We start from the raw sequence: 25,692 nt of genomic DNA on the forward strand, positions 1-25,692 counted from the left end.
ACTAAACTAGCTAAACTGGGCACTATACTGGCTAAACTAGGCACTATACTAGCTAAACTGGGCACTATACTGGCTAAACTGGGCACTATACTAGCTAAACTGGACACTATACTGGCTAAACTGGGCACTATACTGGCTACACTGGGCACTATACTAGCCATACTGGGGCACTATACTAGCTAAACTGGGCACTATACTAGCTAAACTGGGCACTATACTGGCTAAACTGGGCACTATACTGGCTAAACTGGGCACTATACTAGCCATACTGGGGCACTATACTAGCTAAACTGGGCACTATACTAGCTAAACTGGGCACTATACTGGCTAAACTGGGCACTATACTAGCCATACTGGGGCACTATACTAGCTAAACTGGGCACTATACTAGCTAAACTGGGCACTATACTGGCTAAACTGGGCACTATACTGGCTATACTAGCTAAACTGGGCACTATACTGGCTAAACTGGGCACTATACTGGCTAAACTGGGCACTATACTAGCTAAACTGGGCACTATACTGGCTAAACTGGGCACTATACTGGCTAAACTGGGCACTATACTAACTAAACTGGGCACTATACTGGCTAAACTGGGCACTTTACTAGCCATACTGGGGCACTATACTAGCTAAACTGGGCACTATACTAGCTAAACTGGGCACTATACTGGCTAAACTGGGCACTATACTGGCTAAACTGGGCACTATACTAGCTAAACTGGGCACTATACTGGCTAAACTGGGCACTATACTGGCTAAACTGGGCACTATACTGGCTAAACTGGGCACTATACTAACTAAACTGGGCACTATACTAGCTAAACTGAGGCACTACCTACCCATACTGGGCGCTATACTGGCTATACTGGGCACTATACTGGCTATACTGGGCACTTTACTAGCTATACTGGGCACTATACTAGCTATACTGGACACTACCTACCTACCTATACTGGGCACTATACTAGCTATACTGGGACACACTGGGGGGCTGCACCAATCCAGCATTTCCTACCCCCGGCTTATATGGGGGTCAATCATTTTTCCCTGTTTTTTTCAGGGAAAAGTTGGGGGGTCGGCTTATATGCGGGTCGGCTTATATGCGAGTATATACGGTACTTTGTTTTCTGGTTGAACTTGATAGACGTATGTCTTTTTTCAACCCAAATAACTTTTTGTGTCTATGAAAGTTGTATTTGTCATAGAATACTTTTCCACACTCTGTGTCTATGAAACTTTCATCCATTGTAGAAATCTTTTACACATTCTGAACATGAAAAATGGTGCTCCCCAGTGTGTATTCTCTCGTGTCTATTAAGGTTTCCTTTCTCAGTAAAACATTTCCCACCCCCTAAACATGAATAGGGCTCCTCACCTATGTGAGATTTTAGGTGTCTCTGAATGCTCTTTCTATCATGTAAAGTTTTCCCGCATTCCAAATATGACAGAGTCCTCTTACCTGTTTCTCTTATCATGTACATTACAAAAGTTTGAACATACATATAGTCTGTCACCTGTGTGAGTCTTTTGGTGTCTATGAAAGTTTCTTCTGTTATAGAAAACTTTCCAGCACTTTGAACATGACAAAGGCCGCACCCCAGTGTGTATTCTCATGTGTCTATTAAGGTTTCCATACTGAGTTAAACATTTCCCAAACTCTGAATATGAATAAGGTTTCTCACCTCTGTGAGTTTTTAGGTGTCTCTGAAGGCTCTTTCTATTATGAAAAGTTTTCCCACATTCTGAACGACACAGGCCTCTTACCTCTGTGTCTAATCATGTGCTTTACAAAAGTCTGAACAGGAATACGGTCTGTCACCTGTGTGAGTTTTTTTGGTGTCTATGAAAGTTTCCTTTGTCATACAAATCTTTCCCGCACTCTGAACATGAAAAAGTGTACTCCCAGAGTGTATTTTCATTTGTCTGATAAGGTTTCCATTCTGAGTAAACCATTTCCCACACTGTAAACATGAATAGAGCTTCTCACCTGTGTGAGTTTTTTTAGGTGTCTCTGAGGGCTCTTTCTATCATGTAAAGTTTTCCTACATTCTGAACATGACAGAGGCCTCTTACCCGTGTGTCTTATCATGTGCTTTACAAAAGTCTGAACATGAATACGGTCTGTCACCTGTGTGAATCTTTTGGTTTCTATGAAAGTTTCCTTTATAATAGAAATCTTTCCTGCACTCTAAACTTCAAAAAGGCTTCTCCCCAGTGTTTTTTCTCAATTATGGTTTTCATTCTGAGTAAATCATTTCCCACACTCTGAACAAGAATAAGGCTTCTCACATGTGTGAATTTTTAGTTGTCTCTGAAGGCTTTTTCTATCATGTAAAAATTTCCCACATTCTGAACATGACAGAGGCCTCTTACCTGTTTGTCAGGGGCGTAGCAATAGGGGTTGCAGAGGTTGCGATCGCATCGGGGCCTTTGGGCCAGAGGGGCCCTGAAGGGCCCTCCCTCAACTGCAGTATTAGCTCTCTATTGGTCCTGTGCTCATAATAATCACTTCTATAGATGCTTTGAATAGTGGTAATCATTAGCAAACAGCTCCCCATCCCCTTCTTGCACCTCAGACACTGTAGTTGCCATTGGCAGATTTTGGTGTGCCGTATCAATTGTTATGTATAGAGTGCTTGGGGGGCCCCATGTAAAACTTGCATTGGGGCCCACAGCTCCTTAGCTACGCCACTGCTGTTTGTACTATCATGTGCTTTACAAAAGTTTGAACATGAACAGGATTTGTCACCTGTGTGAGTCTTTTGGTGTCTATGAAAGTTTCCTCTGTCATAGAAAACTTTCCTGCCCTCTGAACATGAAAAGGCCGCACCTCAATGTGTATTCTCATGTGTCTATTAAGGTTTCCACTCTGAGTAAAACATTCCCACCCTCAGAAAGAACCTTCAGTGACACCTACAAAAACTCACACAGGTGAGAAACCTTATTCATGTTCAATCATGAAACGTTTTCCCACATTCTGAACGACAGAGGCCTCTTACCTCTGTGTCTTATCGTGTGCTTTACAAAAGTTTGAACATGGATACGATCTGTCACCTGTGTGAGTCTCTTGGTGTTTATGAATGTTTCCTCTGTCATAAAAATCTTTCCCACACTCTCAATATGAAAAAGGCCGCTCCCCCTCATGTGTCCAGTAAGGTTTCCATTCTGAGTAAAACATTTCCCACCCTCTGAACATAAATAAGGTTTCTCACCTGTGGGAGTTTTTAGATGTCTCTGAAGGCTCTTTCTAACATGTAAAGTTTTCCCACATTCCAAACATGACAGAGGCCTCTTTCTTCGGTGTCTAATCATGTGCTTTACAAAAGTCTGAACATGAATACGGTCTGTCACCTGTGTGAGTCTTTTGGTGTCTATGAAAGTTTACTTTAAAATAGAAATCTTTCCTGCACTCTAAACTTCAAAAAGGCTTCTCCCCAGTGTGTTTTCTCACGTGTCCATGATGGTTTTCATTCTGAGTAAATAATTTCCCACACTCTGAACATGAATAAGGCTTCTCACGTGTGTGAATTTTTAGGTGTCTCTGAAGGCTCTTTCTATCATGTAAAATTTTCCCACATTTTGAACATGACAGAGGCCTCTTACCTGTTTGTCTTATCATGTGCTTTACAAAAGTTTGAACATGAACAGGATTTGTCACCTGTTTGAGTCTGTTGGTGTCTATGAACGTTTCCTCTGTCATAGAAAACTTTCCCGCACTCTGACCATGAAAAAGGCCGCGCCCCAATGTGTATTCTCATGTGCCTATTAAGGTTTCCACCTTAAATAAAACATTCCCACCCTCAGAAAGAACCTTCAGTGACACCTACAAAAACTCACACAGGTGAGAAACCTTATTCATGTTCAATCATGAAACGTTTTCCCACATTCTGAACATGACAGAGACCTCTTACCTCTGTGTCTCGTCATGTGCTTTACAAAAGTCTGAACATGAATACGGTCTGTCGCCTGTGTGAGTTTTTTGGTGTCTATAAAAGTTTCATTCACTCTGAACATGAAAAAGTATCCTCCCCAGAGTGTATTTTCATTTGTCTGATAAGGTTTCCATTCTGGGTAAACGTTTCCCACACTCTGAACATGAATACAGCTTCTCACCTGTGTGAGTTTTCTTAGGTGTCTCTGAAGGCTCTTTCTATTATGAAACGTTTTCTAACATTCTGAACGACAAAGGCCTCTTACCTCTGTGTCTCATCATGTGCTTTACAAAAGTCTGAACATGAATACGGTCTGTCGCCTGTGTGAGTTTTTTGGTGTCTATAAAAGTTTCATTCACTCTGAACATGAAAAAGTATCCTCCCCAGAGTGTATTTTCATTTGTCTGATAAGGTTTCCATTCTGGGTAAACGTTTCCCACACTCTGAACATGAATACAGCTTCTCACCTGTGTGAGTTTTCTTAGGTGTCTCTGAAGGCTCTTTCTATTATGAAAAGTTTTCTAACATTCTGAACGACAAAGGCCTCTTACCTCTGTGTCTTGTCGTGTGCTTTACAAAAGTTTGAACATGAATACGATCTGTCATCTGTGTGAATCTTTTGGTATTTATGAATGTTTCCTCTGTCATAAAAATCTTTCCTGCACTCTGAATAGGAAAAATAGGATAACAAAGGCGCCAATAGGATAAAAAACACTAAAAGAACTTAAAAACCCATCTTGGTAATAGAGGAGGCAGTGGTGGACTTACCCCCTCCAAGCAGAACACACGACTGTGGATTTTCAGTCAAAACAATTTTATTGGATACTCCAAATAAAGCGCAACGCGTTTCACGGGATACAAACCCGCTTCATCAGGCAATAACAGATAGGCGTAAACAGCATCTGCCAGTATCATCAACACTGAGCGCCTCTGTGTTGATAATACTGGCAGATGCTCTTTACTCCTATCTGTTATTGCCTGATGAAGCGGGTTTGTATCCCATGAAACGCGTTGCACTTTATTTGGAGTATCCAATAAAATTGTTTTGACTGAAAATCCACAGTTGTGTGTTCTGCTTGGAGGGGGTGAGTCCACCACTGCCTCCTCTATTACCAAGATGGATTTTTAAGTTCTTTTAGTGTTTTTTATCCTATTGGCGCCTCTGTTATCCTATTTTCTACATCAAGTCCACCCTTGGTAGAGGTTTGTACCCTTCCTTCTCCAACTACAGAGAGTGACTTTTTAATCCTGAGTGGGGTCAGGACAATCTCCCCACCTGCTTTGACAGTGGTTGCCTACTTGGTAACCCTGGTTTGTGAGTATTAAATTAATATTATTACTCTATCAATTATACCTTACCAGTACATACTACACTATATTGGGCTCTTGGTGTTCTCTCTTTTTCTGAATAGGAAAAAGGCCGCTCCCAGTGTGTATTCTCATGTGTCTAGTAAGGTATCCATTCTGAGTAAAACATTTCCCACCCTCTGAACATAAATAAGGTTTCTCACCTGTGTGAGTTTTTTAGGTGTCTCTGAAGGCTATTTCTGTCATGTAAAGTTTTCCCACACTCTGAACACGATAGAGGTCTCTTACTTGTGTGTCTTATGTGCTTTACAAAAGTTTGAACATGAATATGGTCTATCACCTGTGTGAGTTTTTTGGTGTCTATAAAAGTTTCCTCTGTCATAGAAATCTTTCTCACACTCTGAACAGCAAAAATTCTCTTCCCCAGAGTGTATTTTCATCTGATAAGGTTTCCTTTTTGAGTAAAACATTTCCCACACTCTGAACATGAATACAGCTTCTCGCCTGTGTGAGTTTTTTTTAGGTGTCTCTGAAGGCTCTTTCTATCAGGTAAGAGGTCTCTGTCATGGTTAGAATGTGGGAAAACTTGACATGTTTGTCTTCTCATGTGCTTTATAAAAGTCTGAACATGAATATGGTCCATCACCTGTGTGAGTCTTTTGGTTTATTTGAAAGTTTCCTCTATCATAGAAGTCTTTCCCGCACTCTGAACTTCAAAAATTCCGCTCCCCGGTGTGTATTTGCACATGTCCATGAAGGTTTCCATTCTGAGTAAATCATTTCCCACACTCTGAACATGAATAAGGTTTCTCACCTTTGTGAGTTTTTAGGTGTCTCTGATTTCTATCATCTAAAATTTTCCCACATTCTGACCAAGACAGAGGCCTCTTACCTGTGTGTCTTATCATGTGCTTTACAAAAGTCTGAACATGAATACGGTCTGCTACCTGTGTGCATTTTTTGGTGTCTATTTCCTCTGTCATAGAAAACTTTCCCATACCCTGAACATGAAAAAGCCCACTTCCCAGTGTATATTTTCATGGGTGTATGAAGGTTTCCATTCGGAGTAAAATATTTCCCACCCTCTGAATATGAATAAGGCTTCTCACCTGTGTGAGTTTGTAGGTGACTCCAAAGTGTACCTATGTAATGGCCCCCGGGAGACTGTGGCGCAGGATACAGCTGGTATGAGTTATCCTGCTGCCGCACAAGTTTCTGGCGAGGTTAATTACTATTCCCCCTCTAGGTCCAAGTGGATAGTGGGGAATGATATAAATCGGCTTCTAGCTATTGCTGGAAGGTGAATTATAGTGTTTTAAAATGTAACTTCTGCTCCATCTTGTGATGGCGCCGAAGTTACTCAGTGTTTCGCTGCTATAGCCGTAATTCCTATTATGGCCTATGGTGGTGTCCAGCTGCGCCCAAACCTCCTCGTCTCCAAAGGCTTTTCCAATCATGAAACATTTTCGAACATTCTGAACATGACAGAGGCCTCTTGATCTGAGATATCAATATTGCCAATAGAAGCTTTCCCTACCTTATCTAGGTCTGCTTGTGTAAAGAATAAATAACCCAACCTGGAGTATTTATGAGCAGGGTCAGAGTAATATGTGCAGTCTCTCCCACTTGGATGAAGCAGCTGCCATGCATCCATAAGAAAAAGTTTATTTGTTTTAAATTTGAGAGCTCGTAAAGACCTATATGGTATGACTGATTTGCCGGTGGAGGTGTCAACAAGAATTAATAGCGGCACAATAATATCTCCACCAAGGACAATCATACCTTTGGCAAAAGACTGCAAGGCATTTAGAACTTTGGACAAAAACCTCACCTGACCAGTATTGGGAGTCTATATGGTGGCAATAGTGATCTCTTGAGTAAGCATTACCCCTTACAAAGATATATCTTCCCCCTGGCTCCACTTGCATATCTTCTTTCGAACACAATGGTCTCGATTCACTAACCAGTGATAACTGAGCTATCATGTGTTAAGGCTTTGCACGTGCAAACTAGGGTGCTAAGTAGTTTGCACTGCAAAGCTGTTGCTGTTCACATGCTCTTTAGCACTACGCCATTACGTTCCGTTCGCATGCAAAATCAGCCGCTTTGCATGCTAAGTATTCTTAGCACGTGAAGTCATTGCTTATCACGCTACTTAGCATGCAAAGCATCTGATTTTGCACGCGAGGCACAAAACTTTATGCATGCAAACTCTTACGCACATATTAGCATGTGAAGAGCCAGTTAGCAGGTGCTAAGCGGCTTTTCACTGGCGTGCTAACACTTAGCACGCTTTAGTGAATCAAGCCCTAGGAATCCAGTGCAGGAGATCTGGGCATAGCCGACGCCACCATAGACCGTAATTGGAATTATGGCTATAGAGGCGCACAGTGAGTAACTTTGGCGTCATCAGAAGACGGAGCTGAAGTTACTTTTACAACAATGTTACTCGGCCGTCAGCAATAGATGGCAGCCGAGTTATATAATTCCCAACCATCCACATCGACCTGGAGGGGGAATATTAACCACTTCAGGACCACAGGCTTCACCCCCCCTAAAGACCGGGCCATTTTTTGTAAAATAGGCCACTGCAGCTTTAAGGCCAAGGTGCAGGGCCGCACAACAAGTGATTCCCCCCCCCCCCTTTTCTCCCCACCAACAGAGCTTCCTGTTGGTGGGGTCTGATTGCTCTCCCAATGTTTTTTTGTAAATATTTTTTGTATTTATTTTTAAATACATTTCCTTATTTTTTTTAACCTATGACAGACAGTCACCGCCGAGACTCTGGAGAGGACAGCTGTGTCACACGGCTGTCCCCAGTACAGCGCTGCTGTAGATCACAGCAATGTACATGGTAATTAGACGGCGGTTTCGCCATCTAACAGACTCCGCTCCGCCTACCGAGTAGGAAATGCGCGTGCAGCGTGCACGCGAACTTATGCAGAACAAAGCCCCAGGACTTTACCCGTTAGGCAGTCCTGGGGCTGCCGTCGCGGCCACGTCCATCGGTGTGATGCGGTCAGCAAGCAGGTAATTAACACCGCCAACGGTATCCTGAGCCCAAGTCTCCCGGCGGCAATTTCCTGCGTTCGCTCTTCTTTCTGGATAGCACAGTTTCTATGCAAGAGAATCAATATGCCTTTAGATTTAGATTGTGGGGTAGCAACATAAAAGTGGGACATGTAGTGTTTGTCAACTAGTCTAGGGACCGTATCAGAGCGCAGGTTTGTCTCCTGTAAGAGGGCTATAGTGACCCTTTCTTTGTAGAGTTTGTCAAGGAGCATAGATCTCTTCTGGGATGTGTTAAGCCCATTATCATTGTAGGAGCATATTTTCCAGGAGATTGGAATATCCCCAGTGTCAGAAGGGGAAGTCATTGTAGAATCAGAATTAATTCATTTTGCCAAGTAAATTTTCACTTACAAGGAATTTGTCTTGGCAGCTGCTTAACAAACACAAACGAAAACATTACAAAAACATTACAAGTACAGACAGTATGTATATTACAAGTCAAGGACAGAATGTAAGTATAGTGGCAGTAAGCAAGATGAATATTGTTCATTTTCAGTTCTGTGCTGATTACTTTTAAGTCCTAGCAGCTCTAGCATGGTTCTGCATTAAGTATGGCTACCACCTGAGAAAAAAAGCTGTTCCTGTGTCTAGAGGTTTTAAATGTTAAAATGTCAGATAGATAAAGCATTTTTAATTATAAAGTTAATACATAATATTACACTGCCATCTTTGTTTTTTTAGTAATCTTTTATAAGTTTATAAAATTAATGATTTCATCATAAAAAAATAAAAATATAGAATCAAATTATTATTACTCTTTAAAGGAGTCATTAGGCAATGCTAAAGAAATTAAGCGCTACTTACCGGGGGCTTCCTCCAGCCCCAAGCTCCCAGCATGTCCCTCGCCGCTGCTCTCCCCGCAGCCGTTCGCCGCAGCTCCGTCCCGGTCCCCGGTGATGACGTCAGGGTGACCTCCAGGTCGGCCTGCACTGCGCCTGCATGAGCGGCGCTGTCTGTCAATCACCGCCACGTGGGCCGGAGTGGACTGCCCAGTGACATCGCCACTCGCATAGGCGCAGTACAGGCCGACCTGGAGGTCACCCTGTAGTCATCGCCGGGGACCGGGACGGAGCTGTGGCGAACGGCTGCAGGGAGAGCTGCGGCGAGAGACATGCTGGGAGCTTGGGGCTGGAGGAAGCTCCGGTAAGTAGCACTTATTTTCTTTAGCATTGCTTGATGACTCCTTTAAGGATAGTATAGTGTTTAAATAAGTATTAATTTACTGTAAATCTGAATACTATTGGTTACAGGCCTATGTATTTTGGTGAGTCAAGATAGCCGACAGCATTTCAGAAAGAAATAGGCATACCTCAGGCCAATTAAGACACAGATGTCATAATAAGCAAACACAGCATGGAACATAGATATGGGAGATGTTTTTAATTCTGGAGACCCAGTGTCTCATGACATTTCTCTTATTGGGAGGTCATGACGTAGTCAAGATGTCTACCTGCGTGTGTACCCAATTAATTACTATATCGCCCTCATTAATTAAATGTCAGACTTTGTAAATAAGATACGTTGAATGACGCACGAAACATTCCAAGATATGGAGAATACGTCAGTGGGAAATTCCGTTTTTTTAGCCATTTTGAAATTTGGGTATAAAAGGGGGGTAGAATGGGCAGGTTTTAAACATCTCGATAACAGCTACCTTGGGGTGAGACCTTCTACATAAGTGAGGAGAGGTATGCCTTATTGGTATTATATTCTGGAGATTCTTAGCATTCTTAGCATTGAATATTTAGCTGAGCCTATTAAGCATTGAAAGTTAGCATTTTTTATTAGCATTATTTTTAAACATTTTTTCTCAGCAACTACTAGAGATACTCAGAAATAGAGCAACATTAACCAAGTTTAGATTTACAATTCAATATCTGCAAGATAAAGTTTATTTCATGGAACTGTGAACTTTGAACACCTTGAAGATTCATATTTTTCTGCTGTAAATATATTGCTTTTTGAAAAATACAAATTTATATAAAAATCCAAATTAAGTGATTTGAGATTATTCCAAGAGAAACCATAATCTATAACTTTTACTGTTGTAGAAGGAAGGAACTACACTATACCCAATAATTTTGATTGCAACACTGTAAAAGTTATACCTTTTACTGAGTTAGTGATTAGTGTTGGGCGAACACCTGGATGTTCGGGTTCGGGAACGTTCGCCGAACATGTCCGCGATGTTCGGCATGTTCGGGCCGAACCCCGAACTCCCCGAACATCCCGCTTTTGGGGGCCCTATGGGGTCGCAGGCATAAGGGGGGAGCATGCCCCAATCGCGGGGGGGGGGGGTCGGAAATTCCCCCCACCCTCTCCGCTAGCGCTCCTCCCTCTGCCCGCTTCCCCATACAAAAGTTTGACGAAAGTAAAATAGTACCGGTGGTGGTGGCTGGCTGCTGCAGTGGCTGGCTGGCACTATGAAGTGACTGAGGAGGAGGAGTCGGAGTAGGACGCGTTGAGGGAGGCCGGGCAGCGGGCGGTTCAGCGGTAGTACCCTTGTGGTACTTCCACCCTTTCTCTGACCTCACGTCCTCTGCATACGAGGGTACGCTTCACGCGTACCTTCGTATGTGTCATCACGCAGAGGACGTGAGGTCAGAGAAAGGGCGGAAGTACCACAAGGGTACTACCGCTGAACCGCCCGCTGCCCGGCCTCCCTCAACGCGTCCTACTCCTCCTCCTCCTCCTCAGTCACTTCATAGTGCCAGCCAGTCACTGCAGCAGCCAGCCACCACCACCGGTACTATTTTACTTTCGTCAAACTTTTGTATGGGGAAGCGGGCAGAGGGGGGAGCGCTAGCGGAGGGGGTGGGGGGAATTTCCGACCCCCCCCCCCCCCGCGATCGGGGCATGCTCCCCCCTTATGCCTGCGACCCCATAGGGGCCCTGTTCAGCCGGGCATTCAGCAGTTCGGGCGAACCCGAACAGTTTGGCCGAACACCACCAGGTGTTCGGCCGAACTCGAACATCACCCGAACAGGGTGATGTTCTGCAGAACCCGAACAGTGGTGAACACTGTTCGCCCAACACTGTTAGTGATCTTCCAGAGGTAGATACTATAAGGTTTTACAACAGAGGGGAAGCCCAAAATAGAACGAGGGATACTGGGAAGGAAGCAGTGGGCCCCAACCAATATTCAGATCAGTCAGCCCAATACTTGAACTGACTGAGTACTCAGACCGATAGGGTTCAGTGCCGCACAAAATAATATGCGCATTGAATGGTGATGTGGCTAAGTCTGATCAAGTGATAACACTCTCATACTGCTACTCCCATCAGCCTAAAGTTTACTGTAGTTAGTGCATGTTAACGTTTCAGCTTTATAATTGAAAACATGTAGAAGAACCAAAAAACAAAGGCAAAAAAATACGGCAATCCTTAGCAGAGCATTAAACATGCTAAGCATTATGTATGTAATCCTGTGCTTGAAAGCAAACATAACAGTAAGACCAAGAAATTACCCAAATGTGCCAAAACTAAAATGACTGCCACGGCAGAAAAAAGAGTTCTGTTCATATATAAAATGTCATCGTGAAGAGCTTAGGTGTTAGTGCCTGTGACTGGTCAGTGCTAAAATACCACAATCGTTAAGCTTGCAAGGTGTGTGAGAGACCAGTATGAAAAGAGGTGGGTTTCCAGCTATAAGAATCATTCTTGAGTGAAGTACTGGACCCAGTAACAAGGCAGCACAAAGAGGAATATCATCAGTTTATGCTGGAAACACTAGTATTGCACAAAGGCTATTGTAAGCCATACTAGCCATGGTACATAGGAAATATACTGTATATACTCGAGTATAAGTCTAGAAATTTAGGTCTGATTCACTTCATAAAAGTATAGGGATCAACTTATACACGAGTCACAGGCAACACTGAGCTCACTGAGTTATATGTGCACTATTAGTGACATTCCCATTTGCACCAATTTACCCAATGGTAAATAATACTTTGAGGAAAGAAAATGCCAAGAAAACACAGGTCTGAAAGTCCTGGCCACAACAATTAACAAGGAAAGAGGCTGGGGGGAAATACTGGGCTGCATAAAAGTGAGTGAATAATTGCAACACTTGGGGGCCTGGAGGAGGTATTGGCTGCACTTAAGGGAGGAGTTACTGGCTGCAGTACTGTATGCAGTGCAGTCCTTAATCCCTCCTGGGCCCCAAGTGTAGCCATTCACTTTTCTGAGTAGACTTATACTTGAGTCAATAAAAATTACAGCTTAAGAGGGTTGAATATTGGAGTCGACTTATACTCGAGGTCGACTTGTATTTGAGTATATACGGTATTATACACCTCAAGGCACATCTAGGTGCGAACTTAAAGTAATCAGCTCTTAAATAACCAAGATGAGGCTAACATACAGGTCCTTCTCAAAAAATTAGCATATTGTGATAAAGTTCTTTATTTTCTGAAATGTACTAATAAACAGTAGACTTTCATATATTTTAGATTCATTACACACAACTGTTTCTGATTCAAAAGTGGCTTGACCTGGGGAATGCGGCACCTGTAGCCCATTTCCTGCACATGCCTGTACACGGTGGCTCTGGATGTTTCTACTCCAGACTCAGTCCACTGCTTCTGCAGGTCCCCCAAGGTCTGGAATCGGTCCTTCTCCACAATATTCCTCAGGGTCCGGTCACCTCCTCTTTGTGCAGCATTTTCTGCCACACTTTTTCCTTTCCACAGACTTCCCACTGTATCAAGGTGCCTTGATACAGCACTCTGGGGACAGCCTATTTATTCAGAAATGTATTTCTGTGTTTTACCCTCTTGCTTGAGGGTGTCAATGATGGCCTTCTGGACAGCAGTCAGGTCGGCAGTCTTACCCATGATTGCGGTTTTGAGTAGTGAACCAGGCTGGGAGTTTTTAAAAGCCTCAGGAATCTTTTGCAGGTGTGTAACGATTGGTGTAGCAACACAGACGTCTGATTATGTGTGATCTGCAGTATCACCGATAATACAGACGGTATACCTGATTATGTGGTGATCTGCAGAATCACCAATAATGCAAGTATAGCTAGCAGAATAGCAAGGTGTATAGTGCTTGGTGCAACAGTAATTGAATAGCATAACAAGACCTCACCAGAGGAGCTGGTGGGCACTATTGGTACACAATAACTGAATAGTTTTGCTAAACCTCACCAGAGGCGCTGGTGGGTACTATTGGTACACAGTACCTGAATAGTTTAGCTAAACCTCACCAGAAGAGCTGGTGGGTACTACTGGTACACAATAATGAAATAGTAGACTAGATCTCACCAGAGGAGCTGATGAGTACTAGCACAGAGCACATCACCAGTGACAGGGCTCACTGGTGAGTAGAATGGTCAGACAGGCTAAGATCAGTAACAGGCGGGCAGGTACAGTACAGAATCGAAAGGCAAGAGAGTAGTGAGATATCAGGCAGAGTTCAGCAACAGAGTCAGATGGGCAGAAGTACAGGATCGATTAGCAAGAGCAGGGTCAGAGGATAGACAGAGTCATACACAGAATATCAAATATACAATAATACAATAATCCTAGTCTTGTGTGAAATCCCTGGTTTCCTCCCAGATCAAAGCACACCGGATACTATCTAAGGTCTGAGCGCTAACACATAGGTATTCACAACAGCAAACAGGTTGCGAGTGAAGACTGAAGGCTTTTGAAGCAGAGGAGACCCCACGGCCGCGCCCACCACCAATCAGCCAATCCTGAGCGCCGTGAGTCTCCTCTGATGTCAGCCGACCAGCTGGTCAGCTGACGCGCCTTCTCCCCGCATAAAGGTCCTGTCTCAGCGCGCGCCCACATGATACAGCAACCCTATGAGCAATGGACAACCCTGTCCTCAGTGTACTAGACGCCAGAGGAACGGGCGAAGTCCCAGAGCAAGGAAGCGAGGCAGCTGCGGAGACACCCTGCGTGCCCGCAGCCGCTGCTTCCGTGGATGTTACAAGGTGTTTAGAGTTAATTAACTGATTCAAATGATTAGGTTAATAGCTCGTTTAGAGAATCTTTTCATGATATGCTAATTTTTTGAGATAGGAATTTTGGGTTTTCATGAGCTGTATGCCAAAATCATCAATATTAAAACAATAAAAGGCTTGAACTACTTCAGTTGTGTGTAATGAATCTAAAATATATGAAAGTCTAATGTTTATCAGTACATTAACCACTTCCCGACCGCCTTATTGACAATTGTCGGCCGGGAAGTGGACCCCGCAAGGACCGCCGTATTGACAAATGGCGGCGGTCCTTGTAGGGGCATGGGCGGAGCGATCGCGTCATCCGTGACGCGATCCTCCGCCGGCACCTGTCTCCGCTCACTCGCCGCAACATCCCGCCGGCCATACGGAAGCGCCGGCGGGATGTTAACCCGACGATCGCCGCATACAAAGTGTATAATACACTTTGTAATGTTTACAAAGTGTATTATACAGGCTGCCTCCTGCCCTGGTGGTCCCAGTGTCCGAGGGACCACCAGGGCAGGCTGCAGCCACCCTATGTCGCACCCAAGCACACTGATTTCTCCCCCCCTGCCCCAGATCGCCCACAGCACCCCTCAGACCCCCCCCTGCCCACCCCCCAGACCCCTGTTTGCACCCAATCACCCCCCTAATCACCCATCAATCACTCCCTGTCACTATCTGTCAACGCTATTTTTTTTTAACGCCCCCCCTGCCCCCTGCCCCCTCCTGATCACCCCCCCCCCTCAGATTCTCCCCAGACCCCTCCCCCCCAGACCTCCCCCCTGTTTACTGTATGCATCTATCCCCCCTGATCACCTGTCAATCACCTGTCAATCACCTATCAATCACCCATCAATCACCCCCTGTCACTGCCACCCATCAATCAGACCCTAACCTGCCCCTTGTGGGCAATCTGATCACCCACCCACACCGATAGATCGCCCGCAGATCCGACATCAGATCACCACCCAAGCGCAGTGTTTACATCTAATCTCTCCTATAAACACCCACTAATTACCCATCAATCACCCATCAATCACCCCCTATCACCACCTGTCACTGTTACCCATCAGATCAGACCCTAATCTGCCCCTTGCGGGCACCCAATCACCCGCCTACACGCTCAGATTGCCCTCAGACCCCCCCTTATCAATTCGCCAGGGCATTATTTACATCTGTCCTTCCCTGTAATAACCCACTGATCACCTGTCAATCACCTGTCAATCACCCATCAATCACCCCCTGTCACTGCCACCCTTCAATCACCCCCTGTCACTGCCACCCATCAATCAGCCCCTAACCTGCCCCTTGCGGGCAATCTTATCACCCATCCACACCGATAGATCACCCGCAGATCCGACATCAGATCACCACCCAAGCGCAGTGTTTACATCTATTCTCTCCTCTAAACACCCACTAATTACCCATCAATCACCCATCAATCACCCCCTATCACCACCTGTCACTGTTACCCATCAGATCAGACCCTAATCTGCCCCTTGCGGGCACCCAATCACCCGCCTACACGCTCAGATTGCCCTCAGACCCCCCCTTATCAATTCGCCAGGGCATTATTTACATCTGTCCTTCCCTGTAATAACCCACTGATCACCTGTCAATCACCTGTCAATCACCCATCAATCACCCCCTGTCACTGCCACCCATCAATCACCCCCTGTCACTGCCACCCATCAATCAGACCCTAACCTGCCCCTTGCGGGCAATCTGATCACCCACCCACACCAATAGATCGCCCGCAGATCCGACATCAGATCACCACCCAAGCGCAGTGTTTACATCTATTCTCTCCTCTAAACACCCACTAATTACCCATCAATCACCCATCAATCACCCCCTATCACCACCTGTCACTGTTAGCCATCAGATCAGACCCTAATCTGCCCCTTGCGGGCACCCAATCACCCGCCTACACGCTCAGATTGCCCTCAGACACTCCCTTATCAATTCGCCAGTGCAATATTTACATCTGTGCTTCCCTGTAATAACCCACTGATCACCTGTCAATCACCTGTCAATCACCCATCAATCACCCCCTGTCACTGCCACCCATCAATCACCCCCTGTCACTGCCACCCATCAATCAGCCCCTAACCTGCCCCTTGCGGGCAATCTGATCACCCACCCACACCAATAGATTGCCCGCAGATCCGACATCAGATCACCTCCCAAGTGCAGTGTTTACATCTGTTCTCTCCTCCAAACATCCACTAATTACCCATCAATCACCCCCTGTCACTGCTACCCATCAGATTAGACCCCTATCTGCCCCTAGGGCACTCAATCACCTGCCCATACCCTCAGAACGCCCTCAGACCCCAGCCCTGATCACCTCGCCAGTGCATTGCTTGCATCTATTCCCCCCTCTAATCACACCTTGAGACACCCATCAATCACCTCCTGTCACCCCCTAGCACACCTACCCATCAGATCAGGCCCTAATTTGCCCTGTGTGGGCTCCTGATCACTCGGCAAAACCCTCAGATCCCCCTCAGACCCCTTCCGATCACCTCCCCAGTGCATTGATTGCATCTATTTTCCCCTCTACCAACCCCCTGAGAAACCCATCAATCACCTCCTGTCACCCCCTAGCACTCCTATCCATCAGATCAGGCCCAATACAACCTGTCATCTAAAAGGCCACCCTGCTTATGACCGGTTCCACAAAATTCGCCCCCTCATAGACCACCTGTCATCAAAAATTTCAGATGCTTATACCCCTGAATAGTCATTTTGAGACATTTGGTTTCCAGATTACTCACGGTTTTGGGCCCGTAAAATGCCAAGGCGGTATAGGAACCCCACAAACTGACCCCATTTTAGAAAAAAGACACCCCAATGTATTCTGTTAGGTGTATGACGAGTTCATAGAAGATTTTATTTTTTGTCAAAAGTTAGCGGAAATTGATTTTTGTTTTTTTTTCCACAAAGTGTCATTTTTCACTAACTTGTGACAAAAAATAAAATCTTCTATGAACTCACCATACACCTAACGGAATACCTTGGGGTGTCTTCTTTCTAAAATGGGGTCACTTGTGGGGTTCCTATACTGCCCTGGCATTTTAGGGGCCCTAAACCGTGAGGAGTAGTCTAGAAAACAAATGCCTCAAAATGACCTGTGATTAGGACGTTGGGCCCCTTAGCGCACCTAGGCTGCAAAAAAGTGTCACACGTGGTATCGCCGTACTCAGGAGAAGTAGTATAATGTGTTTTGGGGTGTATTTTTACACATACCCATGCTGGGTGGGAGAAATCTCTCTGTAAATGGACAATTGTGTGTAAAAAAATCATCATCAATTGTCATTTATGTGTAAAAATACACCCCAAAACACGTTATACTACTTCTCCTGAGTACGGCGGTACCACATATGTGGCACTTTTTTACACCCTAAGTACGCTAAGGGGCTCAAAGTCCAATGAGTACCTTTAGGATTTCACAGGTCATTTTGCGACATTGTTGGTTTCAAGACTACTCCTCACGGTTTAGGGCCCCTAAAATGCCAGGGCAGTATAGGAACCCCACAAATGACCCCATTCTAGAAAGAAGACACCCAAAGGTATTCCGTTAGGAGTATGGTGAGTTCATAGAAGATTTTATTTTTTGTCACAAGTTAGCGGAAAATGACACTTTGTGAAAAAAAACAATTAAAATCAATTTCCGCTAACTTGTGACAAAAAAATAAAAACTTCTATGAACTCACCATACTCCTAACGGAATACCTTGGGGTGTCTTCTTTCTAAAATGGGGTCATTAGTGGGGTTCCTATACTGCCCTGGCATTTTAGGGGCCCTAAACCGTGAGGAGTAGTCTTGAAACAAAAATGACCTGTGAAATCCTAAAGGTACTCATTAGACTTTGGGCCCCTTAGCGCAGTTAGGCTGCAAAAAAGTGACAATCATGTGGTATCGCCGTACTCGGGAGAAGTAGTATAATGTGTTTTGGGGTGTATTTTTACACATACCCATGTTGGGTGGGAGAAATACCTCTGTAAATGACAATCTTTTGATTTTTTTTACACACAATTGTCCATTCACAGAGTTATTTCTCCCACCCAGCATGGGTATGTGTAAAAATACACCCCAAAACACATTGTACTACTTCTCCCGAGTACGGCGATACCACATGTGTGGCACTTTTTTGCACCCTAACTGCGCTAAGTGGCCCAAAGTCCAATGAGTACCTTTAGGATTTCACAGGTCATTTTGAGAAATTTTGTTTCAAGACTACTCCTCATGGTTTAGGGCCCCTAAAATGCCAGGACAGTATAGGAACCCCACAAATGACTCCATTTTAGAAAGAAGACACCCCAAGGTATTCTGTTAGTAGCACGGTGATTTCATAGAAGATTTTATTTTTTGTCACAAGTTAGCGGAAATTGATTTTTATTGTGTTTTTTTTCACAAAGTGTCATTTTCCGCTAACTTGTGACAAAAAATAAAATCTTCTATGAACTCACCGTACTACTAACGGAATACCTTGGGGTGTCTTCTTTCTAAAATGGGGTCATTTGTGGGGTTCCTATACTGTCCTGGCATTTGAGGGGCCCTAAACCGCGAGGAGTAGTCTTGAAACGAAATTTCTCAAAATGACCTGTGAAATTCTTAAGGTACTCATTGGACTTTGGGGCCCTTAGTGCAGTTAGGGTGCAAAAAAGTGCCACACGTGTGATATCGCCGTACTCAGGAGAAGTAGTATAATGTGTTTTGGGGTGTATTTTTACACATACCCATGCTGAGTGGGAGAAAGATCTCTGTAAATGGACAATTGTGTGTAAAAAAATTAAAAAATTGTCATTCACAGAGATATTTCTCCCACCCAGCATCGGTATGTGTAAAAATACACCCCAAAACACATTATACTACTTCTTCTGAGTACGGCAATACCACATGTGTGGCACTTTTTTGCAGCCTAACTGCGCTAAGGGGCCCAAAGTCCAATGAGCACCTTTAGGCTTTACAGGGGTGCTTACAAATTAGCACCCCCCCAAATGCGAGGACAGTAAACACACCCCACAAATTACCCTATTTTGGAAAGTAGACACTTCAAGGTATTCAGAGAGGTGCATAGTGAGTCCGTGGCAGATTTCATTTTTTTTTTGTCGCAAGTTAGAAGAAATGGAAACTTTTTTTTTTTTTGTCACAAAGTGTCATTTTCCGCTTACTTGTGACAAAAATTAATATCTTCTACGAACTCACTATGCCTCTCAGTGAATACTTTGGGATGTCATCTTTCCAAAATGAGGTCATTTGGGGGGTATTTATACTATCCTGGAATTCTAGCCCCTCATGAAACATGTCAGGTGGTCAGAAAAGTCATAGATGCTTGAAAATGGGAAAATTCACTTTTTGCACCATAGTTTGTAAACGCTAGAACTTTTACCCAAACCAATAAATATACACTGAATGGGTTTTTTTTATCAAAAACATGTTTGTCCACATTTTTCGCGCTGCATGTATACAGAAATTTTACTTTATTTGAAAAATGTCAGCACAGAAAGTTAAAAAAATCATTTTTTTGCCAAAATTCATGTCTTTTTTGATGAATATAATAAAAAGTAAAAATCGCAGGAGCAATCAAATAGCACCAAAAGAAAGCTTTATTAGTGACAAGAAAAGTAGCCAAAATTCATTTAGGTGGTAGGTTGTATGAGCGAGCAATAAACCGTGAAAGCTGCAGTGGTCTGAATGAAAAAAAAGGGGCCGGTCCTTAAAGGGGGTAAAGCCCACGGTCCTCAAGTGGTTAATTTGACAATTTGTATGGGTACATAATTTAATGTGAATGGTGAAATCAACAAACAAAACCACCACTATTGGTCTGACACTAACCCACATTGGACAGATCCCTCCAAGACTGTTGGAACAAAAAAATTGATGGTATCATGTTGTATATGGGGTGTATACATAGATCAGGTGTATCCATATAAATGGCCCACCCTGTAGTATCCTTCAGTTTTGCAATGTGTAATATTTTATATGTTCCATTGTATGTGTACATGCATGTATGTTGTTTTCTCTTTTTCTGTGTTGTCTCTCTTCTTTTGTCTTTCAGATGGAGCTTGAGAAGTATTTTTTATGTTGATGAAGAGTTGGGCATGGGATTTGTTATAACATGTATTTGTTCCTTCTTTTTGTAACTTTCTTACACTTTGTGCCTGTTTTTATTCTCTTTTCGAGTATAATATGGAAGCATATCTAATCCTTCTTTTTTGACTGGTCACTTTGTGCATATTTCATGTGTAGATTTTATATTTGTCATTGTATGTGTTAATGCATGTTAGATGGTATCTCTTTTTCTGTGTTGTCTGTGTTCTGTTTTTTTACAGATGGGGTTCGACTAGTATTTTTCATGGTGAAGAAGAGTTTGGGATGGGGTTTGTTATCACATAACATGTGTTTGCTCTGTCTCCTTGCAACTTTCTTGCACTTTTTGTTTGTTTTTTATTCTCTTTTCCAGTATAATAAGTATGCATATATGAATTTATTTATTTTTTTACAGGTCACTCTGCGCATTTCATGGGTAGTATTTTATATCTCTTATTGTATGTGTTAATGCATGTAAGTTGGTATCTCTTTTTCTGTGTTGTCTCTCTTCTGTTTTCTTACAGATGGTGGTCGACAAGTATTTTTAATGTTGAAGAAGAGTTTGGCATCGGGTTTGTTATAACATGTATTTGTTCTTTCTTCTTGCAACTTTCTTACATTTTTTGTCTGACCTTTTTTCTCTTTTTCAGTATGATATGTATGCTATTCATATATAAACAACCTTTTTTTACAGGTCACTTTGTGTGCATTTCATGGGTAGTATTTGTTATTGTATGTGGTAATGCATGTTAATTGGTATCTCTTTTTTTGTGTTGTCTCTCTTCTGTTTTCTTACAGATGGCGGTCGACAAGTGTTTTTCATGGTGAAGAAGAGTTGTGCATGTGAATTGGTATGGCGGTGGCAGTTGGGCGTATTTGTTTCTTCACATTCACTGTGCAGATTTTGCACACTAAATGTTAAAGAAAATAAATCTGGAGAGAAATAGGGTGGCTATTGGGGAGGAGGAGGCCACAGTACAGGGTGGGCCATTTATATGGATACACCTTAATTGGGCTATTTATATGGGTACAGAGTTTAATGTGAATGGTGAAATTAACAAACAAAACCACCACTATTGGTCTGACACTACCTACATTGGATAGATCTCTCCAAGACTGTTGGAACAAAAAAATTGATGGTATGATGTTGCATATGGGGTGTATACATAGATCAGGTGTATCCATATAAAAGGCCCACCCATTCTCATAAGGCTCCTTCTATCGTGAAACGTTTTCCCACGTTCTGAACATGACAGAGGCCTCTTACCCATGTGTCTTGTCATGTGCTGTACAAAAGTCGGAACATGAATACGGTTTGTCACCTGTGTGAGTTTTTTGGTGTCTATGAAACTTGCCTCTATCATAGAAATCTTTCCCGCACTCTGAACTTTAAAAAGGCCACTCCCCAGTGTGTATTCTCATATGTCCATGAAGGTTTCTATTCTGAGTAAATCATTTCCCACACTCTGAACATGAATAAGGCTTCTCGCCTGTGTGAGTTTTTAGGTGTCTCTGAAGGCTCTATCATGTAAAGTTTTCCCACAGTCTGAACATGACAGAGGCCTCTTACCTGTGTGTCTTATCATGTGGATGCGTATGAGCTTTTTGTCCCTAAGCCTTCACAAATCTGCACACGGAGGTAAAACGTTTTAGCCATTTTCTTAAGAAATGGTTCTTTACAGTAAGAGTGATTTAGATGTGGAATGCATTGCCACAGGAAGTAGTTATGGCAAATTCTAAATCTGCATTTAAAGGGGGCTTAGATGCTTTTCTTGCACTGAAAAACATCCATGGCTATAATTACTAGGTAATGCCCAGTGGTGTTGATCCAGAGATTTTATCTGATTGCCATGTGGAGTCGGGAAGGAATTTTTTCCATTTTAGCGCTAATTGGACTATGCCTTGTAAGGGTTTTTCACCTTCCTCTGGATCAACAGGGATATGTGAGGGAGCAGGCTGGTGTTGTACCGTATATACTCGCATACAAGCCGAATTTTTGACCCCCAAAAAGGGGGTCAAAAGTTGGGGGGTCGGCTTGTATGCGAGTCTTCCCTGGTGGTCTAGTGGTGGGTGGTCCGCGCCCCGCTCCCCCCCCCCTCCCCGCTCCTCCCGCGGTTGCCGCTGCTATTACCTGCTTAGGCAGCGGCCGCTTCCTAATCCGCGTTCCCCTCTGAAGTTTCAGCGTGTTTCACAGCAGCGCGCCCGGCGCTGCTGCTGTGACGATGCAGGGGGCAGGAAAGAGCGGTTCCCCTGGTAACGGCGATACAGATCGCCACTATAGGCAGCCGCGCTCTTTCCTGCACTCTGCATCGTCACAGCAGCAGCGCCGGGCGCGCTGCTGTGATACACTGCTGTGATACACGCTGGAAGTTCAGAAGAGGAACGCGGATTAGGAAGCGGCCGCTGCCTAAGCAGGTAATAGCAGCGGCGGCCGCGGGGGGAGCGGGGGGGGGGGGGGGCCGGGAGCACTACCTACCTATGCTGGGCACTATACTGGCTAAACTGGGCACTATACTGGCTAAACTGGGCACTATACTAGCTAAACTGGGCACTATACTGGCTACACTGGGCACTATACTAGCCATACTGGGGCACTATACTAGCTAAACTGGGCACTATACTAGCTAAACTGGGCACTATACTGGCTAAACTGGGCACTATACTGGCTAAACTGGGCACTATACTAGCCATACTGGGGCACTATACTAGCTAAACTGGGCACTATACTAGCTAAACTGGGCACTATACTGGCTAAACTGGGCACTATACTAGCCATACTGGGGCACTATACTAGCTAAACTGGGCACTATACTAGCTAAACTGGGCACTATACTGGCTAAACTGGGCACTATACTGGCTATACTAGCTAAACTGGGCACTATACTGGCTAAACTGGGCACTATACTGGCTAAACTGGGCACTATACTAGCTAAACTGGGCACTATACTGGCTAAACTGGGCACTATACTGGCTAAACTGGGCACTATACTAACTAAACTGGGCACTATACTGGCTAAACTGGGCACTTTACTAGCCATACTGGGGCACTATACTAGCTAAACTGGGCACTATACTAGCTAAACTGGGCACTATACTGGCTAAACTGGGCACTATACTGGCTAAACTGGGCACTATACTAGCTAAACTGGGCACTATACTGGCTAAACTGGGCACTATACTGGCTAAACTGGGCACTATACTGGCTAAACTGGGCACTATACTAACTAAACTGGGCACTATACTAGCTAAACTGAGGCACTACCTACCCATACTGGGCGCTATACTGGCTATACTGGGCACTATACTGGCTATACTGGGCACTTTACTAGCTATACTGGGCACTATACTAGCTATACTGGACACTACCTACCTACCTATACTGGGCACTATACTAGCTATACTGGGACACACTGGGGGGCTGCACCAATCCAGCATTTCCTACCCCCGGCTTATATGGGGGTCAATCATTTTTCCCTGTTTTTTCAGGGAAAAGTTGGGGGGTCGGCTTATATGCGGGTCGGCTTATATGCGAGTATATACGGTACTTTGTTTTCTGGTTGAACTTGATAGACGTATGTCTTTTTTCAACCCAAATAACTTTTTGTGTCTATGAAAGTTGTATTTGTCATAGAATACTTTTCCACACTCTGTGTCTATGAAACTTTCATCCATTGTAGAAATCTTTTACACATTCTGAACATGAAAAATGGTGCTCCCCAGTGTGTATTCTCTCGTGTCTATTAAGGTTTCCTTTCTCAGTAAAACATTTCCCACCCCCTAAACATGAATAGGGCTCCTCACCTATGTGAGATTTTAGGTGTCTCTGAATGCTCTTTCTATCATGTAAAGTTTTCCCGCATTCCAAATATGACAGAGTCCTCTTACCTGTTTCTCTTATCATGTACATTACAAAAGTTTGAACATACATATAGTCTGTCACCTGTGTGAGTCTTTTGGTGTCTATGAAAGTTTCTTCTGTTATAGAAAACTTTCCAGCACTTTGAACATGACAAAGGCCGCACCCCAGTGTGTATTCTCATGTGTCTATTAAGGTTTCCATACTGAGTTAAACATTTCCCAAACTCTGAATATGAATAAGGTTTCTCACCTCTGTGAGTTTTTAGGTGTCTCTGAAGGCTCTTTCTATTATGAAAAGTTTTCCCACATTCTGAACGACACAGGCCTCTTACCTCTGTGTCTAATCATGTGCTTTACAAAAGTCTGAACAGGAATACGGTCTGTCACCTGTGTGAGTTTTTTTGGTGTCTATGAAAGTTTCCTTTGTCATACAAATCTTTCCCGCACTCTGAACATGAAAAAGTGTACTCCCAGAGTGTATTTTCATTTGTCTGATAAGGTTTCCATTCTGAGTAAACCATTTCCCACACTGTAAACATGAATAGAGCTTCTCACCTGTGTGAGTTTTTTTAGGTGTCTCTGAGGGCTCTTTCTATCATGTAAAGTTTTCCTACATTCTGAACATGACAGAGGCCTCTTACCCGTGTGTCTTATCATGTGCTTTACAAAAGTCTGAACATGAATACGGTCTGTCACCTGTGTGAATCTTTTGGTTTCTATGAAAGTTTCCTTTATAATAGAAATCTTTCCTGCACTCTAAACTTCAAAAAGGCTTCTCCCCAGTGTTTTTTCTCAATTATGGTTTTCATTCTGAGTAAATCATTTCCCACACTCTGAACAAGAATAAGGCTTCTCACATGTGTGAATTTTTAGTTGTCTCTGAAGGCTTTTTCTATCATGTAAAAATTTCCCACATTCTGAACATGACAGAGGCCTCTTACCTGTTTGTCAGGGGCGTAGCAATAGGGGTTGCAGAGGTTGCGATCGCATCGGGGCCTTTGGGCCAGAGGGGCCCCGAAGGGCCCTCCCTCAACTGCAGTATTAGCTCTCTATTGGTCCTGTGCTCATAATAATCACTTCTATAGATGCTTTGAATAGTGGTAATCATTAACAAACTGTTCCCCATCCCCTTCTTGCACCTCTGACACTGTAGTTGCCATTGGCAGATTTTGGTGTGCCGTATCAATTGTTATGTATAGAGTGCTTGGGGGGCCCCATGTAAAACTTGCATCGGGGCCCACAGCTCCTTAGCTACGCCACTGCTGTTTGTACTATCATGTGCTTTACAAAAGTTTGAACATGAACAGGATTTGTCACCTGTGTGAGTCTTTTGGTGTCTATGAAAGTTTCCTCTGTCATAGAAAACTTTCCTGCCCTCTGAACATGAAAAGGCCGCACCTCAATGTGTATTCTCATGTGTCTATTAAGGTTTCCACTCTGAGTAAAACATTCCCACCCTCAGAA

The 25,692-nt window shown here is 43.7% G+C and overlaps 1 protein-coding gene across 1 annotated transcript; it reads right to left on the reverse strand.

Moving 5' to 3' along the window:
- Window positions 1-1,241: 1,241 nt before the first annotated feature.
- LOC137533604 (gastrula zinc finger protein XlCGF7.1-like) lies at window positions 1,242-3,315 on the reverse strand. Its single transcript, XM_068254952.1, has 2 exons — window positions 3,003-3,315; window positions 1,242-1,378 (listed from the first exon to the last, which is right to left on the reverse strand). The coding sequence occupies exons 1-2, from the start codon at window positions 3,313-3,315 to the stop codon at window positions 1,242-1,244; spliced, it is 450 nt and encodes a 149-aa protein (XP_068111053.1).
- Between the last annotated feature and the right edge of the window lie 22,377 nt (window positions 3,316-25,692).

The sequence above is a fragment of the Hyperolius riggenbachi genome, chromosome 9 (assembly GCF_040937935.1).
Source record: "Hyperolius riggenbachi isolate aHypRig1 chromosome 9, aHypRig1.pri, whole genome shotgun sequence".
In the NCBI taxonomy this organism is placed as follows: domain Eukaryota; kingdom Metazoa; phylum Chordata; class Amphibia; order Anura; family Hyperoliidae; genus Hyperolius; species Hyperolius riggenbachi.

Bases quoted from the DNA above. Each gene is read 5' to 3' on its own strand.
- LOC137533604 (XM_068254952.1), bottom strand. From the start codon at position 3,315: ATGATTAGACACCGAAGAAAGAGGCCTCTGTCATGTTTGGAATGTGGG. The intron at 1,379-3,002 runs GTAAGAGGCCTC...AATCTCACATAG, and splicing joins GCACACGATAAGACACAGAG to GTGAGGAGCCCTATTCATGT.